General features: G+C 37.5%; 3 protein-coding genes across 5 annotated transcripts in view; all 3 read right to left on the reverse strand.

Moving 5' to 3' along the window:
- LOC102130647 (olfactory receptor 2T33) overlaps nucleotides 1-24,277 on the reverse strand; it is a 277,856-nt gene that overhangs the window by 109,863 nt on the left and 143,716 nt on the right. The window lies entirely within an intron of this gene.
- LOC102128599 (olfactory receptor 2L8-like) lies at nucleotides 9,245-11,106 on the reverse strand. The gene has a single exon (XM_005539543.4). It carries the CDS (start codon nucleotides 10,377-10,379, stop codon nucleotides 9,441-9,443), a length of 939 nt encoding a protein of 312 aa, XP_005539600.3. The 5' UTR covers nucleotides 10,380-11,106; the 3' UTR covers nucleotides 9,245-9,440.
- LOC102128198 (olfactory receptor 2L5-like) lies at nucleotides 19,498-22,478 on the reverse strand. The gene has a single exon (XM_015456675.4). It carries the CDS (start codon nucleotides 21,741-21,743, stop codon nucleotides 20,805-20,807), a length of 939 nt encoding a protein of 312 aa, XP_015312161.3. The 5' UTR covers nucleotides 21,744-22,478; the 3' UTR covers nucleotides 19,498-20,804.

Raw genomic sequence — 24,277 nt, forward strand, 5'->3', positions numbered from 1 at the left:
GTTGACAGACACCTCATACAGGATAGCTCCAGCTGGCATCTGGTGGGTGGCCCTCTGGGACAAAGCTTCCAGAGAAAGGAATAGGCAGCAATCTTTGCTGTTCTGCAGTCTCCATGGGTGATTCTCAGGCAAACAGGGTCTGGAGTGGACCTCCAGCAAACTCCAGCAGACCTGCAGCAGAGGAGCCTGACAGTTAGAAGGAAAACTAACAAACAGAAAGGAATAGCATCAACATCAACATCAACATCCACAAGAAGAACGTACACTCAGAAACCCCAACTGAAGGTCACCAACATCAAAGAACAAAGGTAGATAAATCCATGTAGATGGGGAGAAACCAGTACAAAAAGCCTGAAAATTCTAAAAACCAGAATGATGCTTCTCCTCCAAAGGATCACAACTCGTCACCAGCAAGAGACCAAAGCAGGACAGAGAATGAGTTCCACAAATGGACAAAAGTAGGTTTCAGAAGGTGGGTAATAACAAACTCCTCCAAGCTAAAGGAAAATATTCTAACCCAATGCAAGGAAGCTAAGTATTGGGGGAACCCGCCCCTAATATTTCAATATAGGTTCTTTCTATTTTCCATAAGGGAAAGAGCACAAAGAGAGGAATTTTACAGCTGGGCTGCCAGGGGTGACATCACATATCAGTAGGACTGTGGTGCCCACCTGAGCCACCAAACCAGCAAGTTTTATTAAGGATTTCAAAAGGGGAGGGGGTGCAAGAACAGGGAGTAGGTCACAAGATCATATGTTTCAAAGGGCAAAAAGGAGAACAAAGATCACAAAGCAAAGCGCAAAAGGAAAGATCACAAGGCAAAGGGCAAAAGCGGAATTACTGGTAAGGGTCTATGTTCAGTGGTGAACGTATTATCTTGATAAACATCTTAAATAACAGAAATCAAGGTTCAAGAGCAGAGAACTGGTCTGACCACAAAATTACCAAGGTAGGGTTTTTACCCACCCTGGTAAGCCTGAGGGTACTTCAGGAGACTAGGGAGTATTTCAGTCCTTATCTCAACCACATAAGATAGACACTACCAGAGTGGCCATTTATAGACCTCCCCCCAGGAATGCATTCCTTCCCCCAGGATATTAATAGTTCTTGCTAGGAAAAGAATATATCCTTCTCCCAGGATCCTTCCCCCAGGATATTAATATTTCTTGCTAGGAAAAGAATTTAGAGATATCTTCCCTACTTGCATATCTGTTTATAGGCTCTCTGCAAGAAGAAATATATGTCTCTACTTTGCCTGACCCTGCAGGCAGTCAGAACTTATGGTTGTCTTCCCTGGTTCCCTGAAAATCGCTGTTATTCTGTTCTTTTTCAAGGTGCACTGATTTCATATTGTTCAAACACACACGTTTTACAATCAATTTGTACAGTTAACACAATTATCATAGTGGTCCTGAGGTGACATACATCCTCAGTTTACAAAGACAACGGGATCAAGAGATTAAAGTAAGACAGGCATAATAAATTATGAAGGTATTATTTGGGAACTGGTAAATGTCCATGAAATCTTCACAATTTATGTTCCTTTGCTGTAGCTCCAGCCGGTCCCTCCACTCAGGGTTCCTGACTTTTTAGCAACAGCTAAAAACCTTGAAAAAAGGTTACAGGAATTGATAACTAGAGTAACCAGTTTAGAGAAGAACATAAACCACCTGATGAAGCTGAAAAACACAGCAAGAAAACTTCATGAAGTTCTCCAGCCAAACTAAGCTTCATGTGTGAAGGAGAAAAAAATCCTTTACAGACAGGCAAATGCTGTGAGATTTTGTCACCACCAGGCCTACCTTACAAGAGTTCCTGAAGGAAGCACTAAACATGGAATGAAACAACCGGTACCAGCCACAGCAAAAACATACCAAATTGTAAAGACCATCGACACTATGAAGAAACTGCATCAACTAATGGACAAAGTAACCAAATAGCATCATAATGATAGGATCAAATTCACACATAACAATATTAACCTTAAATGTAAATGGGCTAAATTCCCCAATTCAAAAACACAGACTGGCAAATTGAATAAAGAGTCAAGACTCAATGGTGTGCTGTATTCAGGAGACCCATCTCACATGCAAAGACACCCATAGGCTCAAAATAAAGGGATGGAAGAAGGCTTATTAAGCAAATGGAAAGTAAAAAAAAGGCAGGAGTTGCAATCCTAGTCTCTGATAAAGTAGACTTTAAACCAACAAAGAGCAAAAGAGACAAAGAAGGGCATTACATAGTGGTAAAGGAATCAATACAACAAGAAGAGCTAACTATTCTAAACATATAGGCACCCAATACAGGAGCACCCATATTCATAAAGTAAGTTCTTAGAGACCTACAAAGAGACTTAGACTCTCACACAATAATAATGGGAGATTTTAACACCCCACTGTCAATATTAGAGAGAGCAATGAGACAGAAAATTCACAAGGATATTTAGGACTAGAGCTCAGCTCTGCACCAAGAAGACCTAATAGAAGACCAAACACTGCATGTTCTCACTCATAGGTGGGAACTGAACAATGAGAACAGTCGGACACAGAAAGGGGAACATCACACACCGGGGCCTGTCATGGGGTGAGGGGAGTGGAGAGTGATAGAATTAGGAGATATACCTAATGTAAATGATGAGTTAATGGGTGCAGCACACCAACATGGCACATGTATGCATATGTAACAAAACTTGCATGTAGTGCAAATGTACCCTAGAATTTAAAGTATAATAAAAAATAATAAAAAAGAAAATAATAATAATAAAAAGAAATCTACAGAACTCTCCACCCCAAATCAACAGAATACACATTCTTCTCAGCACTACATTGCACTTATTCTTAAACTGACTACATAATTGGAAGTAAAACACTCCTCAGCAAATGCAAAAGACAGAAATCATAACAAACAGATTTGGGGCTGAGACTATGGGGTTCCCTAAATATACAATCATGTCATCTGCAAACAAAGACAATTTGACTTCCTCTCTTCCTATTTGAATATGCTTTATTTCTTTCTCTTGCCTGATTGCCTTGCCCAGTACTTCCAATACTATGTTGAATAGGAGTGGTGAGAGAGGGTATCCTTGTCTTGTGCCGGTTTTCATAGGAAATGCTTCCACCTTTTGCCCATTCAGTATCATATTGGTTGTGGGTTTGTCATGAATAGCTCTTAATATTTTGAGATAAGTTCTATGAATACCTAGTTTATTGAGAGTTTTTAGCATGCTGGAGTGTTGAATTTTATTGAAGGTTTTTTTCTGCATCTATAGAGATAATCATATGGTTTTGTCATTAGTTCTGTTTATGTGATGCATTACGTTTATTGATTTGCTTAGGTTGAACCATCCTTGCGTTCCAGGGGTGAAGCCAACTTGATCGTGTTGGATAAGTTTTGTAATATGCTGTTGGATTCGGTTTGCCAGTATTTTATTGAGTATTTTCGCATCAATATTCATTAAGAATATTGGCCTGAAATTTTCTTTTTCTGTTTTGTCTCTGACAGGTTTTGGTATTGGATGATGCTGTCCTCATAAAGGGGAGGAGTTCCTCTTTTTCTATTGTTTGAAATTGTTTCAGAAGGAATGGTACCAGCTCCACTTTGTACCTCTGGTAGAATTCAGCTGTGAATCCATCTGGTCCTGGGCTTTTTTTGGTTATTACGCTATTAATTACTGCCTTAATTTCAGAACTTGTTATTGTTTTGTTCAGGGATTCGATTTCTTCCTAGTTTAGATTTCAGAGAGTATATCTGTCCAGGAATTTGCCCATTTCTTCTAGATTTTCTAGTTTATTTGTGTAGAGGTCTTTATAGTGTTCTCTGATGATAGATGGTATTTCTGTGGGATCAGTGGTGATATCCCCTTTATCATTTTTTACTGTCTATTTTGTTCTTCTCTCTTTTCTTCTTTATTAATCTGACTAGCAGTCTATTTTGTTAATCTTTTCAAAAAACCAGCTCCTGGATTCACTGATGGTTTGAAAGGTTTTTTGAGTCTATCCCCTCTGATCTTAGATATTTCTTGTCTTCTGCTAGCTTTTGAATTTGTTTGTGCTTGATTCTCTGTTTGCTTTAATTGTGATGTTAGTGTGTCTATTTTAGATTTTTCCTGCTTTCTGATGTGGGCATTTAGTGCAATACATTTTCCTCTAAACACTGCATTAGCTGTGTCCCAGAGATTCTGATACATTGAGTCTTTGTTCTCATTGGCTTCAAACAACTTATTTATTCCTGCCTTAATTTCATTATTCACCCAGTAGTCATTGAGGAGCAGGTTGTTCAGTTTCCATGTAGTTGTGTGGTTTTGAGTGAGTTTCTTAATCCTGAGTTCTAATTTGATTGCACTGTGGTCTGAGAGACTGTTTGTTATGATTTCCAATCTTTTGCATTTGCTGAGGAGTGTTTGACTTCCAATTATGTGGTCAATTTTAGAACAAGGGTGATGTGTTGCTAAAAAAATATATATTCTATTGATTTGGAGTGGATAGTTCTGTAGATGCCTATTAGGTCTGCTTGGTCAAGAGCTGAGTTACAGTCCTGAATATTGTTGTTAATTTTCTGTCTCAACAATCTCTCTAATATTGACAGTGGTGTGTTAAAGTCTCCCACTATTATTTTGTGAGAGTCTAAGCCTCTTTGTAAGTACAAAAGGAAGTTAATTGTTACTTCTGTAGAAACATGAGAGATCACTCATTTCATCTCCTATATGAGCTTTTTGCCCAAGTCTAGGAAACAAATTGATACAACACAGATTAATGAGGAAAAAGCATGTAAGTTTTATTAACATTACATGCACATGTGAATCTTCACAAGAGTGTGAAGTCCAAATAAGTGATCAATGCGAGATATTTTTATACTTTTAGACAAAGAATGATAAATTATAGAAAACGCCAAAGAATAGAGAAACTGACTTGAAGCCACAAATTCTAGGGCTATCACTAGGAGGTATATGGGGGTGTAAAGCTAGTGGAAATTAAGGGTTAATTTTTAAAGTTTATTTACTCAGGTCCACCACATTCCTCCAATTCCCAGGCTCTGGTTTAAGTGCTATTTTCTACTGTGATAGAGGGAGGGTACCAGAAGAGTATAAGAATGTACCAAAGATTCCTGTATGAATCTTTATAGCTTGCTGCATGCAGAAGAAGAGAGCTCAGATAATCTTTTCTTCTCATGTTAACCAAAATTTCTCCAATGTTTTCAGTTCAAACTAATAAATGTGCCAAGTCAGCATATTTGTGGATGGTATGCCACTCATTCCTTTACTTTAATTATTTCACTACTGAACCACAACTTGTTTTAATGAGAAATATACTCATCCTTCAAAGTAGAAAGAGTACTCATGTCCCTTTCCATAAATCAAACTTTGCTAATGGAATACATAAGATATTTCTAATTGCACACAGTGTATGTTATGAAATCCAGATAGATACCGTGTGCTATAAAATTTGCATCTTCTATTTCAAAGACAGGAAATAATTAAAGAACGACCATGTAGTGTAAAATAATAACTAGAGCATAACATTTGGATGGAAAGAAAAATGGCTAAAACAAGGCAGAGGCAAAATTAACAATGAGCCAAGAATGTTGTGAGGTAAAGAATTCATTAACTTCCCCACCAAGAGGAACTATTGTCCAACCTTCAATATTATCTGGATACATGCTCATAAACAATGTAGTAAATGACAGTAGATTTGAATAATTTGACTTCATTTTATGTTGTTCTTCTTAATGACTGTAAGGGGAAAGGAGTGGCCTCTGAGTACAGACACCATGTCAAAGGGGACTAGCTTATTGCTTTCCTGAGCCAGAGCCTCCTGGCGTAAAAGAATTTTGAAAAGTCATTTATGATAGCCTTGGAAGGCTCAGTATTCACTGGTGACCTCTTCATCTCCACCACCAGAGTCATTGGCATGAAAAATAGGATTACCATTGCTTATACAGGAATGTCAGTAGGAGTGATTTCAATGATGCCATTTACTGATAAGGTACAAGGCATCCATATTGTTTTTCAGTAAACTAATTTCAGAGAGATGGAATGATTTCCCCAAGGCCGTGGTACGTCACAGAAAATCACAGAGCTAGGTCTCCTGATTCCCTCCATGAATCACCACCTGAAATGGATAAAGGGTCTGAACTGGGCATCTCTGCTTAATTCAGTCCTCCCTCAGGTTCTTTCCAATAATAATAAATAATAAAAGCAGCAGACATTCCATCTTAGTGTATTCAATCTGCTATAACAATTGTATCTTAAACGGGGTAACCTATAAGCAAGAGAAATGTATTCTCAGAGTTGTGGAACCTGGGAAGTTTAAGACGAAGTAACTGAAGATTCAGTCTCTGGAGAAATCTTGCTTTCTGGTTCATAGACAGTGGCTTGTATGACACCATAGTTGGAATCGTCTGCTGTGACCTCACATGGCAGATGGCACAAACAAGCTCTCTCAAGCCTCCTTTAGAAAGGCATTCATCTTACTCAAGAGGGTGCTACCCTCATGACCTAATCATTTCCCAATGGGCCCCAACTCCTAATACTATCACATTGAGGGTTAAGATGTAAGCATATGGATTTGGGGAGGATACAAACATTCAGACCATCATACATTCCCACCACTATCCTAGGCTGCATGATCTCATTCACTTCATGTTCACTCTTTCCATCCTTCTTGGGACTGGCCTCATGGACCCATGCACAGGGTCCCACACTCAAAGGGCTCCATGCCTGGTTTCATGCTCTGCTGTTATCACTGGAATTTTTAATCATTTCATCTTGAAGTATGCATGTGACAGAGGAGCTGGAGAGGTTGGCAGCGTTTGCATACAGTTTTGGTTCAGTAGCAGTGACTACACAAGTGGGCTCAGGCAACACCCACATGAGGCAATTGGCCTGGCATTCTTATGCACGCATGTGCACGCACACGCGCGCGCGCGCACACACACACACACACACATATCTTGCAATATTTCACAGCACCACAGGACCCCAAGCAGTGGCTGGGGTATGACCGGGCTCAGATTGGTAGTGATGACACAAACAGTGGCACAGGTGACAGTTGGATACAAGCATCCCTAACAGGGAAGAGAGGAGGTGCTCTCCATGGCAGGAGCAAGTGATTGCAGATGGGAGGGCTATTTTCCCTCTGCCCCAGAGCCCATCTCTGTTGTATTCATGGATTATGACCTATCTGACTGAGTTCAGGACAGGAAATGGCAAGAAGCTTAGGCAGTAAACTTTGTTCGTAAATCATCACAAAATAAAAATATATGCTGCTCATTGCAACAAAGGACAATGAAGACTTACTCTGATTCATAAAACAAGTTCAAAATATGTGTTTTAACTGCTACAACATTGTAAACCAAATATCCACAGGTTTAGAAATAGAAATGACGTTTAAAGAGCATTGAAATAATTTTAACTATGTAATACTTTACTGTTAACTGTAGTCATGGAAGAGAACACTAGAATGATTTGTACAAAACACTGGTGAAAGAAAATGAAGAGGAATACAAACAAATGGGAAGACATCCAATGCTCATGGATCGAAAGAATTAATATTATTTAAATGACCAAACTACAGATTCAATGCAATGTCTATCAAAACACCAATGACATTCTGCACACACATAGTAAAAAACATTCTAAGATTTGTATGGAACTATAAAAGACCCCAAATAGTCAAAGCAACCTTGAACAAAAAGAACAAACCTGGAGGCATAACAGCACCAAACTTCAAACTATACTACAAACATGGAATAACCAAAACAGAATGGTACCGGTGTAGAAAAGATGCATAGAACAATGAAACAGAACAGAGAACCCAGAAATAAATCCACACATCTACAGCTAACTGATTTATTTTTTTTATTGTCAATTACTATAATAGTAATATAGAATTGTGGAGTGTATGTGATGTTTAGATAAAGGCATACAATGCGTAATGATCAAATCGGGGTAACTGGGGTAACCAGCACCTCAAATATGTATTATTTCTTTGTGTTGAGAACATTCCAATTCGACACTTTCAGTTATTCTTTAAGATGTACAATAAATTCTACAATAAATTATTGTTTACTATAGTCACTCTGTTGGGCTACTAATTACTGGCTCTTATTCATTATACCTAATTATATTTTTGCAACTATTAACCATCCCCACTTTATCACCCCCCCCCCCAGCACCCTTCTCACTCTCTGGTGACCGTCAGTCTATTCTCTATTTCCACGAGTTCCATTTTTAAGAATTTTAGCTCCCAGAGATGAGTGACAACATGCAAAATCTTTCTGTGCCTGATGCGGTCAACTGATTTTTGACAACAGAGCCAAGAATGTTCATTGGGAAGCAGACAGTGTCTTCAATATACTGTGCAGGGAAAACTGGATATTTTTAAGCAGAAAAATGAAACTAAACTCCCAATTCTTATACCATACCAAAATCAAACTCAAAATGGGTTAAAGACCTAAATGTAACCATTTTTATTACTGCTGGCACATTCCAGTTCTTGTTGTTAACCTACAATATACCTGATGTTAAATCATTTCCTGGGATTAATTCCCCTATAAAACACATAAACTTGTCATAGGCCATCCAGAGTGGTATCAGGACTTAAGAATCCCTGTTGAGGGCCGGGCGCGGTGGCTCAAGCCTGTAATCCCAGCACTTTGGGAGGCCGAGACGGGCGGATCACGAGGTCAGGAGATCGAGACCATCCTGGCTAACACGGTGAAACCCCGTCTCTACTAAAAAATACAAAAAACTAGCCGGGCGCGGTGGCGGGCGCCTGTAGTCCCAACTACTCGGGAGGCTGAGGCAGGAGAATGGCGTGAACCCGGGAGGCGGAGCTTGCAGTGAGCTGAGATCCGGCCACTGCACTCCAGCCTGGGCGGCAGAGCGAGACTCCGTCTCAAAAAAAAAAAAAAAAAGAATCCCTGTTGAGCTCTCTGCTAAATTGTGTAAAAATAACTTCCCTAGGTTGAAAGAAACAGTAACTGGTACATTAAGCGTCTAAATAAGAAAGACATTTTACAGTTTTCAATTGGATCCACCAAGTCAAGAGATTTTTTTGTTTGTTTTAGACATAAACAAAAAGGTAAATTTAAAATTGCTGGAAAATAAATTGACAATAATAGAATTGCTATACTAAGTGCCAACTTCAGTTAGACAAATTTCACTTCCATTTCTGCATAACTTAAAACAAACATTCTCACTGACAATATTTTGGCAAAAGTATGTGCTTTCAAAATTTACGGGGAAAATGCGATGAAGAAAAAGGTTGTTTAGAATTATATACATCTTTATAAAACAATTTCGCCCAGAAATCAGTGATTTTTTTTTTCTTCTGTTGATTACTTTTTGCTCCTGCACTCTAGGAATGAAATAATATTTTAATTACTATACACTGCTGAATGGATGTGTATCTGAGCCCTGAGACCTTAGGCAGAAAGTGTGTCTACATTTTCACAGAGCAGAGTCTCTGACTCACTCGTGTCAGGGCCCCCATCACCTCCTTGTTTCTCAGGCTGTAGATGATGGGGTTGAGCATTGGGGTGAGGATGGTGTAGAAAACAGCCAGAACCTTGTCCTCTGTTGGAGATCGCAGGGATCTTGGACGTAGATAGGTGTAGACAAAAGGTGCATAGTAGAAAGTCACTACAGTGAGGTGGGTGCTGCAGGTCAGGTAGGCCTTCTTCCTCCCTTCTGCAGATTTCATGCGGTAGACAGCAAGGAGAACCCGGCCATAGGAACATGAAATACCAATGAAGGGAAACACCAGAAAGATGGTGGTGCTCAAAAACACTGTGCCCTCATAGACCCAGGTGTCCGTGCAGGCCAGAGTCACCATGGCTGGGACATCACAGAAGAAATGATTGATGGCCCTGGATCGGCAATAAGGAATATGGAGAATATATACAGTGTGAGCACAAGCATTGATAGAGCCTATGATCCAAGATCCTGTTATCATCAGCACACACACTCTTTTGCTCATGCGGATGAGATAGTGAAGAGGAAAGCAAACAGCAATGTAACGATCATAGGCCATTGATGTCAGGAGCAGCGCTTCTACAACGGCTAAAGTCGTGAAGAAGAAACTCTGAATCCCACACCCAGTGAAGGAGATAGACTTGTTTCCATGCAGAAAATCAGAAGCCATCTTAGGAACAATGGTGGAGATGTAATTTAGGTCAATGAGGGAGAGCTGACTAAGTAGGAAATACATGGGTGTGTGGAGATGGGTGTCCAAGGAGATGAGAAGAATCATGGATAGGTTTCCAATTAGAGCCATCAGGAAAATGAAAGCAATGAGAATGAAGAGGAAAAGGCCAATTCTTGATGGTGGGAACAACCCCAACAAGATGAAATCAGTTGATGTTTGATTGTAATTTTCCATGGGGCTTTCACACGATCCTTCCTGAAGGGAGACACAAGGGTAAGTGAAGTACAGAAATTCGTCCTTGTCCACAGAATTTCAATCCCTGAATAGACCAATAATAAGTTCTGAAATTGAGGCAATAATAGCCTACCAACCAAAGAAAAGGCCCGGGTTCCGATGGATTATAGCTGAATTCTATCAGAGGTACAAAGTGGAGCTGGTACAATTTCTTCTGAAACTGTTCCAAACAATTGAAAAGGAGGAAATCCACCATCCACCATGATTCCTTTTTTTTTTTTTTGAGAGGGAGTCTGGCTCTGCCGCCCAGGCTGGAGTGAGCGGCGCCATCTTGGCTCACTGCAAGCTCCGCCTCCCGGGTTCCCGCCATTCTCCTGCCTCAGCCTCCCGAGGAGCTGGGACCACAGGCGCCGCCACCACGCCCGGCTAATTTTTTGTATTTTTAGTAGAGACGGGGTTTCACTGTGTTAGCCAGGATGGTCTGGATCTCCTGACCTCGTGATCCGCCCGCCTCGGCCTCCCAAAGTGCTGGGATGACAGGCGTGAGCCACTGCGCCCGGCCTGTATACAGTTTTTAAAACAGCACAAATTTTGACACATGCCACAACATGGATGAAGCTTGAATACATTATGCTAAGTGAAATAAGCCTGTCCCAAAAAGACAAATATTGTGCGAATTCACTTACATGAAGTACCCACAGTAGTGAAATTCATAGACAGAAAGTGGTATGTTGGACCCCAGAGGATGGGGGAAGGGAGAGAAGGAGAGTAATTGTTTGACAAGAACAAAGTGTGAGTTGGAGACAATGAAATTGTTTTGGAGACAGGTTCATGGTAGTGATGGTTGCACAACAATATATGTACTTAATGACACAGAACTCTACACTTAAAACAGTTAAAACTGTGTTTCTGTTATGTATATTTACCCTAACAAAAAATCACTTAAATGTACTGAAACTATTCCAATTTGGATTTGCAAATACATTTTTTGAACATCTTGGCAGGTTTCTAAGCCACAGCACAGCAATTTATTTTCAATTATTTTATGACACCGGTAATTTTTGAAAAAATATTTAGAAGAGAAAATTGTTTTCATAAATGTCATTTGTAATCAATAGGAGATTGGCATTAAGACAAATCCAATACTATATACAAATCCAATACTATAGAATTTGTATTATTGGTTAATTATTGGTAAGTAGAACATGTAATATTTGAAATTGTTAATCCAATTTACATTTCAAACATTTGTATCATTTATATTTTACATAGGGCTATGACAAACTGTCCAAGAGATAGTTTACGTTATCCTAATTTTAAACAGAGGAAAAAAGAACAAAAAACAGCTTAATAAATGACACATCAGATCTGATAGTTAAAGCCATGTTTTATGACTGCCAATGTATCATCTTTTTATTATCCATGTTCCAGGGTTCTAATATTCTAATGTCCCATTACATAATATTATTTAAATAAAATTAGAAGCTGGTTCCTGACAGGAAAGCAGCCTCAGCCATGATGTTCCCGTTTCAATAATATGAAGAAGATATTTTTTCCTATGTAAAAATAAAATCCAAATTGATTATTTCTGACCCTTTTATTTTTTTATTTACAGAAATAGCTATAAGGAAGGCAAACTAAGAAACATCTTTTTAAGCAAACTAAGAAACATCTTGCTTTTACTTTCTTTTCACTAAAAATTCAGTATGCAGGGGTCAACGTTATTGAAATAATACACAGGAGGAAAGAACAAGCAGAAAAAGTTCTGGTCAAGATTTCAGAGTCAGTAGGAACCACAAACCTTAAACCTGAACTGCGTCTCACATGAAGGGAAGGAGGGAGGCATGAACTTTCATGCACTCTCTTCACACATTGGCACCTGGAACGTCACAGGATTCATTCCTTGATTCTATTGGAGTTCATCAAAATAACTCTTCAGATTGGTATCACCATTCATATTTTATAGATGACGAAACTGAGATTCAGAGATTTTCAGTAAACTTCTCTAGATCCACACACACACATACATATATGCATATGTATATACACACACACAAACCTATGAGTAAATGGCACACCTACATAAATAAACATACATTAATATAAATCTTTTAAAAATGTGTGGTGTAGTTCATCCCTCAAAAATTTTTGGCAGTAAATCTGAAATAAGGGTGGCTCAGTTTTTAATCACCCAAAACAAAAAGAAAAGAAAAAACGGTAAATTTATTAAATCAAAAACTCCATATAAGTGGTAAATAATTGAGAAAATATAAAAAATTTCAAACAACAACTAGGATTATTTTAATGATTAAGCTTTACTCATTACAATTCTTCTTCTGTTTCCTCATATCACCTGTTTTTAATGTACTTTCACTTCACCTGGCAATAGTTACATATCTTCACAGAAAATTGGTTTCTCAGAAACTCTAAATGAAAGACATTTTCTATCTTGTTCCCAGTGTGAAAGTTTCCCTACTGGAAGAATTCAGTTACAGAAAAACACCCGTATAAACTCCTGTGTAAATCAAGTTGAGGATGAACATATTCAGCATAATAATTACAATTCTCCAAACGCTGCCCAAGTTTCAAATAAAGTACCTATTACTAATTTTGAAGTCAAAAACGTCATTGCATTGCATGAATCTCTTTCCTATCCTTCAATTTAGAATTGAAAGTAAGATGAAGAAAGTAGCCTAATTTTAGTGATTCATATATTCACAGAAGACAAAGATTGTTCACCTATAGTCTACTTATCACATGGAAGAATCACGGAATCACAGGATTTGAAGAGAGTTACTCATGACCGTGCAGTGACCTTGTGACCGAGTTGGGAACCAAGGAGGACAGTCTTCTTGAGTCTAGATACTGCAGTTTTCCACTGAGGCACAGATTTTCCTTCCTATACTTTCCTCAACTTTGATCAAACAGAAAAACCATTATTCATCACAAAATAAGTCTGGTCTCCTTAAAATTGACAGGATCATTTGCATAGGTGCAGAAAACTGGATTTACAAAAAAAAATAGAACGAAAGAAGAAAAAAAGGAAAGGAAGGAAGGAAGGAAAAGAAAAAGAAAGAAAAAGAAAGAAAGAGAGAAAGAGAAAGAAAGAAAGAAAGAAAGAAAGAAAGAAAGAAAGAAAAAGAAAGAAAGAAAGAAAGAAAGAAAGAAAGAAAGAAAGAAAGAAAGAAAGAAAGAAAGAAAGAAAGAAAGAAAGAGAAAGAAAAAGAAAGAAAGAAAGAAAGAAAAAGAAAGAAGGGGAGAAAGAAAAGCAAGCTAGGAAGGCAGGGGCACACGTTGGCTTTCCTGGAAGTTTTATAAGAAATCAGATTGAACTTTTAAAAGTCTGCAAAATCCAAGACACTTGTCATGGGATTTTCCAGAATCTGGATTACTTTCCTTCTTCTGAAGTGATATCTGTAATATCCTAAAGTTCTGAATCTTTGAAAGTTCCAGAAAGTGATCTCCCTACTAACACATAGGGCTCGGAAATGGCAAAACCCGAAGCAGCATCAGTTTCACTGAAAGGGCAGTGAAGTCATTGACTCCATGAGTCAGTCTGAATTCCTTAACACAAGCTGTCTGTACCTGAATCTGCATGTCTATAGTAAGAATTATTTCACATTGATAACACTTGTCTCGAATGTCAATCAGATGACACAGAAGAGTGTCCTCTGGGGTCTAGACAAGGACAGCTCTCCACAGCATCCTGACATGGAATCCTAAAGGAGATTCCTCCTTCCTTCAAGTTCCTCCACAATGGATTCTCCTAAGAAGAGACAGAGTACATAATGTTGTATATAACTGACTTAGGAATAACTGATCTTATTCATATTTATGCAATGTGTATTTGTAATTGTTGAGAAGGGTATGAAGTTGGAGAACCATAACTATTTAAGGTGTAAAGGAGTAAAGAATGTAAAGTGAATATTTGCTTGTGTGTATGTGTGCTTCCAAGTCACAACGTGCACTGAGGCCCACAACAGTGCATCAGCTCTCACAGATAGATACACAGGTAATTAGGTAGACAGACATTTTCATGGATATATGGAAACTGATTATGAAAGTATATCCTTTGACTGTACTTTTGGAATGAGGGTGTGCTTACTCTGCTTCACTGGGTAAGTTCAAGGGACAGAGACTCCATTTCAAACTAAATCAAATTCTATCTCTTACAATTACTAGAAATGTAAGCTTTTGTTGATGAATGTCTGATCCTGTATTTTATAATTACAACAGGGAGAAGAATCCATGGGTTACCGGGAGCTGTCTGTGAGATAGTGAATGTGTCTTGACTGGGTGTATCACTGAAGCTGCAAGTTTCAGCATTTTCCTCATTACCATTGCCCTCACCATCAAGATAATCGCTATCACTTACATTCACACACTTGTTATCCACTATGACTGTAGAATAATATAGCCTTCACATTGTTTCCACATACTCTGCTCATTTGCTTCTCACAAAAACTTTGAGTGGCTGTTAAGGCAGATACTTATATCATTTCACTGGAACTTTACCTTATGTACCGAAAGAAAAAATTAATACATTGTAAAAATTAAAAGCACAAAGCACTACAATTTGACACAAATTGGGTGTAAAAACAAAATCTGGATACCCATAGCACAGTTACTAACCATGCGGTTACCTTCATTATTTATTTCCAGAAGAAGGTCCTTCTTTTAAGAAAATATATCATTGCAGAGAGACTGGTAATTTTAACCATTCTTATTGTGCCTTTATTTAATGCCCTTTTAACATGTTTATGCAAAAACAACACTGGTACTTTCCAGGTATTTCATTAGACAGACTGGATTCAAATAAGGTAAAATACAAAGTGAGAAGCAGCGATACGTTTATAATGAGTGTCACATAATCACTGATCATTCAGGGCAAAATAAATCAAATGAAAAAAATCACCAGCCAGGCAGGAATGAGGAAATGTTGCCACCTACAATAATTATTGTAAATATGGGTTATTTAGTTTCACTGGATCCCATAAAAACATAGTCTAGTATCATTTATCCCTATCTCTTCCATTGACCATCATTTCCCTTCCCCTCCAGAAAACACATTTATGAATTAGCTGCAAAACCACTTTTGGTTGTCTGCATTTCATACTCTAAGATTTCTGCTGAATGATGTTACAGAAAGCACAGTCACTAGTGCTGAAATTCACCTCAATTCTATGTCTGAAACAAAGTTCTCTTAAGCACTTGCCAGAGTCCCTTCTTCCCTGTGATCAATAAAAATTTAAAAATACAATTATAATTAGTACCTTTCTTATTTCCTCATTTTCAAACACTCATGCCTTGCTTAGCTGACAGCAGTCCTACAGTCATCATAGGAACAAAGTCATTTTTCTGAGTAAGCATTAAGAATATTTTTTAAAGAAATGTATATATTCACTCATCATCCCTACACATGAGATTTCAGAGACCTTCTTGGGGATTCAGTAGCGACCATGCATCCTGTCCTTCTTTACCTGGAGAATGAGATTAACAGTTGTTTTGCTGGTATTCACTAGGGAATGTCCACTGAGACTTTGGACATTTTAGGCTAAGTCACTAATAACAGAGGATGGCCTTAGTCCAAGGTTCAGAAATGAGTTCTGATCATGTTTTTAGATGTTTCAAGGCATGTCAAGGGTAAACACAGTGGAGAAAGAAATAAGCATATTTATTCACATTATTTCAAATTTGTTTTTGTTTCTAAACTTTAAGAAACTCTATAGTTTGAATGTTGTTATTTAGGCATCAACAGTAACAATGTGTCTGCATTCATGAATTTCTTTCTCACTTTGATTTATAGTGGCAATAAGATTTAAACCACTAAAATAGAATAAGGATAATTTAATAAAAATACATAAGTAGAAATTACTAAGCTATCACATACATGGGAGTTATCTTTTAACATATTTTAGGTATTATACATGTTCAAATTGTTTCGTTTCATTTGGAAATGCTCATTAAATTATAAAGTGATTTTCTCCTATTAAATCAGATGATAAAATGATATTACTACTCTCTTTGTTTTATTAATATTTAGAAAATATTTAGTAATTGAATAAATTTTTATTCAGTCGAATGCTTTAAATGTTCTCAAATTTCTTGTTTCTAGTAAATGAATAAATTATACCACCTATATGGGAAAAGAGGTATTCATTCATTTTAATTTTTTTGAATGTTAAAAGTATTTGAGTTTTTCCACATTTAATAGATAAATTATTTGACACATTTTGATATATATTTTTATTTATATTTGTTGTGATATATATTTTGATATGTATAGGCTAGTCAGATGAAGCAGTGGGAGTGCAGAAGGAACGAAGAAACCTGTAACTGGTTGTGATCAATTAGTTGTAAACACCACTGCACTCGGACCAGCCAATTTGATATATTAATGCACGTATATGCTGTATAGCAATCCAGACAGGGTAGTTGGTGTACATTCTTGGAAATGACATTTTCCTGAAAGTAAATATACAGTTTTAAATTCAATGGGCTGAGAATAAGTAAACATGCTTTGAGCTATGAATAGGTTGAATGTAGAACAGGTGCTCAAGTGTAACATCTGGGCATGTGAAGAGGAAAAGAGCAAGCCACTGATGGTAACAGATAATAGTCTGTGGAGCCATACAGAAAAGAGCTTGTTGCAATACATCTCGATGACACATGTTATTATTAGAAATAGTGGGATGTATGAGAGTGTAATAGAAAGATAATGTTGAACACGCACATTCAGCATGCTTCCTTGTGTAGATGATACCTGATGTTTACACTGAGAAAAGGGAGTGTTGGGGATTCATGCAGTGAAAGAACTTGATGAGAATAGAGAACAATGCATTAAAGATACAAGCTATTGGACCTAATGTCACGAGGACTGGCTTTTCAAAACTTGTTCAGAGAACTGCGTTCAATTTAGCATGAAGAGAACATAAAGTTCCAGGTAGAGTCAGATGTAGAAGGGAATTAGCCAATGGAATCACATACCATACTAAGGAAAGTGACATCATCAAAATATATTTTAATTAGATAATTCCAGGAACAATTCAAGCCAGTCTGAATGATTGTTGATTTTATTAAAGATGTACCAGACAATGTTTTATTTTATTAAAGATATACAACATGGTGTTTGACATCCATATACATATTGAAATGATTACCAAACTCAACTTATACAGCATGTTCCAGTTATGATTTTTATACGAAGAACACTTAAAACCCACTGTCTTAGCAGAATTTCAATATATAATACAATAGTATTAACCATAGTCTTCATTAGCTATCTAGACTTACTCATCCTGCATAACTTCAAGTTTGTACCATTTGACCTAAACTCTTTCTCTCCCTCCCCACTGCTAGTAACCACCATTTTCCTCTCTTTCTATCTATTCCACTAATTTTTAGACCCAAAATATAAGTGAGATCATGTAGTATTTCTGTGTGTGTTTCTGAAAGCCAGTCTGGATTGAAGGACAGAAAGAAGAGAAACCAAGACTTGTACTGGGAGGCTACAGTCACAGTAACAATCATTCCTGATTTGTCCCAGCTTCTGAGACCAAATGGGAATCAACTGTGGTTGGGATTCTCCCTAGGAAAGCTCCATGCCACAAAATCTGAAACATACAAGACCTTTAGGATGCCAAAGAGAACAAGAGACATTGCTGCATCCCTGCCACACATTGTGTTCATCAATGGAATGAAGAGACAGCCCTTCTACACAGGTCTGAGTCACACTCCATCACTAGGTCCTATAGGCACCAATGCATGTCCATTGGTTTTACAAACTCTTTCATGACAAGTTCGTCTCTCTCTCTCTCTCTCTCTCTCTCTCTCTCTCTCTCTCTCTCTCTCTCTCTCATCTCTTTGTCTCTCTCCATTCAGTCATTCAGTGTCTGTCCAAATAGCATCACAGGAATTTGTTGGCTTAACTGACGAATCAAGACCAAATCATATCTACTTTTTCACCTCCCATATCTGTTTCTCTAAGTATCATGCATACAACAAACTTCTTACATATTCCATATCTCCCTTACAATGATGATGTAAATAAATAAATGAGAGGCATGGTACTCCTGGTTCAGCAGGAAGTCTAGATTCCATTTACCATTCTTTATATATATGAACTCTCTTTTGACATGCCTCAGAGAGCAAACATTTCAATATCCATGAGAGAACCTATACATTTATTCCTCTACCTGAGGAGTAACAATAGCAACAAAACAAAATTGACAAGAGACACCTAATTAAATGAAAGAGCTTCTGCACAGAAAAAAAAACTCTCAATGAGGAAACAACCAACCTACAAAATAGGAAATAATATTTGCACAGTATGCATCTGACAAAGATTAAATGTCCACAATCTGTAGGGAAGTTAAATAAATCAACAAGCATAAAATTAACCCCATTAAAAAATGCAGAAAGTACATGAACAATGAAAAGACACATCTGTGAAGGCATACAAGTGGCCAACAAACAAGAAACAGTACTCAGCATCACCAATCATCAGAGAAATGCGAACCAGAGCCACAATGAGAGACCATTTTATACCAGTAACTATGGCTATAATTTAAAAAAAAAAACAAAAAACACCAGATGCTGGTGAAGCTGGAGAGAAAAGGGAATTCTTATACGCTGTTGGGAATGTAAATTAGCCCAGTCACTATGGAAAGCAGTCTGCAGAGTTCTTAAAATACTTAAACAGAGATATCATTTGACCCAGAAATTCCAGTGCTCTGTATACACACACACACACACACACACACACACACACACACAAAATCATTCTACCAAAAAGACACATGCATTCATATGCTCATTGCTGCACTATTCACAACAGCAAAAACCTACAATCCACCGAGGTGCCCATCAATAGTGAATTGGAATAAGAAAATATGCTACACATATACCATGAAACACTACACAACTATAAAAAACAATAAGAGCACACTGTTTGCAAGCAACATGGATAGAGCTAGGGGCCATAATCCTAGGCAAATTGACTGAGGAAGAGCAAACCAAATACAGAATGTTCTCACTTGTAAGTGGGAACTTAGCATTGGCCCACACATGGACATAAATATGGTGACAATAGACACTGTGCACTGCTAGAGGGAGGGGGTGGGATTAAAAACTACTAATTGGGTACTATGTTCACTACCAGGTGACAGGATCCACACTCTAAGCAACATGCAATATTCCCATGTAAAAATATCCACATGTACTCTCATACCTAAAATAGAAGTTGAAATAAAACATATCTGCATATAACTTCAAACTCCCCCCATAACATAACTAATGATAGCCTACTGTTGACAGGAAGACTTAAAAAATAACATAAATACTTAATTAACTCACACTTGGTATCTTACATGTATTATATACTGTATTCTTACAGTAGAGTAAGCTAGAAAAGGAAAATCTTATTAAGAAAATCATCAGAAAGAAAATATATTTACTACTTATTTTGTGAATGTGGTTTGTCATAAAGATCTTCATCCATGTTGTCCTTATATTGAGTGGGCTAAGTAGGAGGAAGAAGAAGAGAGGTTGGTCTTGCTGTCTCAGGAGTGGCAGAGGCAGAAAAAAAGCCACATGTAAGTGGACCTGCACAGTTCAAATCTGTGTTGTTCAAGGACCAACTGCATGTCAGTCATTCACCACTGCTGTCACTTGGATAATTCGGGGCTTTTCTTACTTGCTCCTTCGACCTTCCTTCTTGCCTCCTCTCCTCAGAGATTAAAGAATTTCTCTCTTCTGGAGAGCCATGACCTTTCACTCAGAGAAAGGACCTAAGCAGATAACTTTTATGAAAATAACGTTGATCCTTTCGGGCACATGCCTAAACATGTATAAAAATAGTGGAGCAGAGGAGATGATCCCAACTCACGCTAAATAGACCCATTGATTTATGAGAAGAGTAAGTAGAAATAAAATTGTACAGCAGAGAATGTCTTGCATGAGAATACCAGTGGCTACTCAGGAGGGAAACGTAGAGTGTGTTGTGATGTGACTGGGAATGTTTTCAGTAACCTACTTGACACCCAACTGAGTCTAAGTCAGCTACAGTCTAAGAGGTTCTATAGAAGGTAACCGTATAGAACCTCTTATAGGGAAACTCTTGTTTATCTAAAGCCAAGTAGACTGCTCCCCAGACATAATTATTTATCCTGAGGTAAACATTTAATAAATCATTACTTTAGGAAAAAAATGAATATATGATCTATCTTTTGATAAAAAGAAACAAATACAAGACCAAAATAGATGTCTTAGAATATGCAATTGAAATGTCAAGACTAAATTAAAATACAAATATTTTAGATTAATTTCCATTTGACACAATGGGCATGTAATAATATTTTCCTTAACTCCTGTACACTGCTGAGTTGATATGAACCTAGAGCTTTGACTCTAAGGCAGAAAGCATGTCTACGTTTTCACAGAAAAGATTTTCTGAATCACTCGTGTTAGGGCCCCCATCACCTCCTTGTTTCTCAGGCTGTAGATGATGGGGTTGAGCATTGGGGTGAGGATGGTGTAGAAGACAGCCAGAACCTTGTCCTCTGTCGGAGATCGCAGGGATCTTGGGCGTAGATAGGTATAAGCAAAGGGTGCATAGTAGAAAGTCACTACAGTGAGGTGGGTGCTGCAGGTCGAATAGGCCTTCTTCCTCCCTTCTGCAGAGTGCATGCGGTAGACAGCAAGGAGAATCCAGCCATAGGAACACGCAATACAAATGAAGGGAAACACAAGAAAGATGGTAGTGCTCAAAAACACTGTGCTCTCATAGACCCAGGTGTCTGTACAGGCTAGGGTCAACATAGCTGGAACATCACAGAAAAAATGATTGATGGCTCTGGACTTGCAATATGGGATACGGAGTGCATATACCGTGTGAGCACAAGAGTTGACGGAGCCTATCATCCAAGATCCTGTTATCATCAGCACACACATTCTTTTGCTCATACGGATGGGATAGTGGAGAGGAAAACAAATGGCCACATAACGATCGTAGGCCATTGATGTCAGGAGCAGCGCTTCTGCACCTGCTAAAGTTAAGAAGAAGAAACTCTGAATCCCACACCCAATGAAGGAGATAGATTTGTTTCCATACAGAAAATCATAAACCATCTTTGGAACAATGGTGGAGATGTAATTTAGGTCAATGAGGGAGAGCTGACTAAGTAGGAAATACATGGGTGTGTGGAGATGGATGTCCAAGAAGATGAGAAGAATCATGGATAGGTTTCCAATTAAAGCCATTAGGAAAACGAAATCAATGAGAATGAAGAAGAAATAGCCAATTTCTGGTGGTGGGGACAATCCCAACAAGATGAAATCAGTTGATGTTTGATTGTAATTTTCCATGGAGCATTCATACGATCCTTCCTGAAGGGAGACACAAGGGTTAGTGAAGTACAGTAGCTCCCCCTTATCTGCGGGGATGCATTTCAAGCCCTCCAGTGGATGCCTGAAGTTGGGGTTTACACTGAACCCTATAGACACTATTTTTGTATCAATAAATGCATATTATAAAGTTTAATTTATAAATTAGGCAAGGACTAGATTAACAAAAATAACTAAAAATAGAAAAATTATAATTATATGCTGTAATTAAAGTTATGTGGATGCAGTTTTTCTTTCTCTCAAAACATCTTATTGAACAGTGTTCACTTTTCTTCTGATGATAAAATGCTTCGGGGAAGATAAAATGTCTACATGATGAGACAAAGTGAAAGGAACAATGTAGGCACAGTGATGCAACATTGGGCTATGACTGAAAACAAATTTAAAATTTATGAAGTGCTCATTTGTAGAATTTTCCATGCAATCTCAGATGACAGTTGATTGCAGGAGAAACCATGAAAAGCGAAGCAGTGGATAAGGGGGACTAGTTATAGAAGAGTAAGCCAATGGTTTTAAAAAATCCTTAGTTTAGTCAGACTATGAATTATTTATACAATTTTACAACTCGTAAATGATGAATTAATCTTTCCTATTTAGAAAAAAATCTTATTTTCTTACCCAGAAATTATATTTTATGAGACAAATATTTATAACCACAATTTTTAATAATAAATATATACATTCATAGGAAAAAAATTTCTCTTACAACTTCAACAGGATATGAATGTTTGCTGCCCAACACAAACTCAGATGTCATCAAGATAATTTGTTATGTTTAAAACATATGCATGAAACTAAGTTTCATGCATATGTTATGAATCCATATTATGAACAATTAAGCACTACTTTTTCAGGATGATTTTTTTCTACATTTATTTTTTAAAACTTACTTTTAAAACTGCAGCAGTCTATGGCTCATTTGGAGTAAGTTATATTTCCTTCTTGAATGGTCTTTGCATGATAATTCCAAGTCAAACTTTCACTAAGTTAAACATCATTATTTGGTTCTTCTATTTAGACATGTAGAATACATCCTTATTTTAAGTACTTTTTTCATGAAATGTAATTCATATAGTTCATTTCTTTTTTTTTTTTTTTTTTTTTTTTTTTTTTGAGACGGAGTCTCGCTCTGTAGCCCAGGCTGGAGTGCAGTGGCCGGATCTCAGCTCACTGCAAGCTCCGCCTCCCGGGTTTAGCCATTCTCCTGCCTCAGCCTCCCGAGTAGCTGGGACTACAGGCGCCGCCACCTCGCCCGGCTATTTTTTGTATTTCTTAGTAGAGACGGGGTTTCACCGTGTTAGCCAGGATGGTCTCGATCTCCTGACCTCGTGATCCGCCCATCTCTAATGTCCACCACCATCCATTCTCTTTTGCCTTCTCATCCAATTTCAGAATTCTCAAGTTAGTGCAGACCCCCATCTGAATATCTATATGCCAAGTTCATTTTACCTTCCATGTCTCTGCTCACGCTCTCCCCAATAGGATGTGTATTCTGTATCTTTGCTTCCCTAATGCTTAGATTATATAGACTTTGTGGATTCTTCAATTCTTATGAAAGGATCATAAGAATATTTATCAATTATTTAGAAGGATTCATAAAGTGTAATGTAATCTAAGCATTAGGGAAGCAAAGACAATAAATTACTTTATGATCCTTCAGAAGAAGGGATTTGGAGAAATGATCATTCACTTAAATGGAAAAAGGAAGCAGCAACTTGACAGTTTTCTGGGTGTAGGTGATTCGAGCATTCTCCTCCAGATAGAAGACATCAGTGGACGACTTTGCACTGAATGCCTAACAGAACTGAAGTCTTTAGGCTTAAATATTATTTTAGAACCAAAGGTCAGCAGACCTTTAAGGAAGTGTAGCAACGTGAAAGAGTAAGATCCACACAGTGTGCAAACACACGTCTATACACACACACACAAAGATGCATACTCACTTAAGCATCAATACACACGTATATATACCCTGAGTTAAAATTATCAGAAACCTGCAAAAAGAATGATTTTTAAAAAATAAGAATTCCTATTTTTAGGAAGGAAGATATGTATGATATGTTATGAGATCCACAAAATAAATATTATTATCTATATAAAAGGATGTGACAGGTAATGATAAATGACTCGTGGAAATTAAAAGTATAAGAATTGATAAAATTTTAAATGAAATCAAAAGAATTCAAAAGACAAATTGGGAAAATTCTGTCAGAAGGAAAAAAGGAAACAAACTGAAAGGCTTGATAATTAAAGAGAGAGAAATATTAGAAAATTAATATAACAGGACCAACATATACTTACAGGCATTCCCAGAAATGCACATAGCAAATAATAATGAACTCAATATTATAAAAAATATTCTCCAAACTGAAATATATTAGCCACCATACTCAAATGGCATGTTAAATCACAAAGTGAGAAATCTTTTCCTAAAAAAAAATTTCACGAAAATTGTTTCTCCTTGAAAACACTTCTAAAAATTTTAATTATCTAGA

The sequence above is a fragment of the Macaca fascicularis genome, chromosome 1 (assembly GCF_037993035.2).
Source record: "Macaca fascicularis isolate 582-1 chromosome 1, T2T-MFA8v1.1".
Classification (NCBI taxonomy): Eukaryota; Metazoa; Chordata; class Mammalia; order Primates; family Cercopithecidae; genus Macaca; species Macaca fascicularis.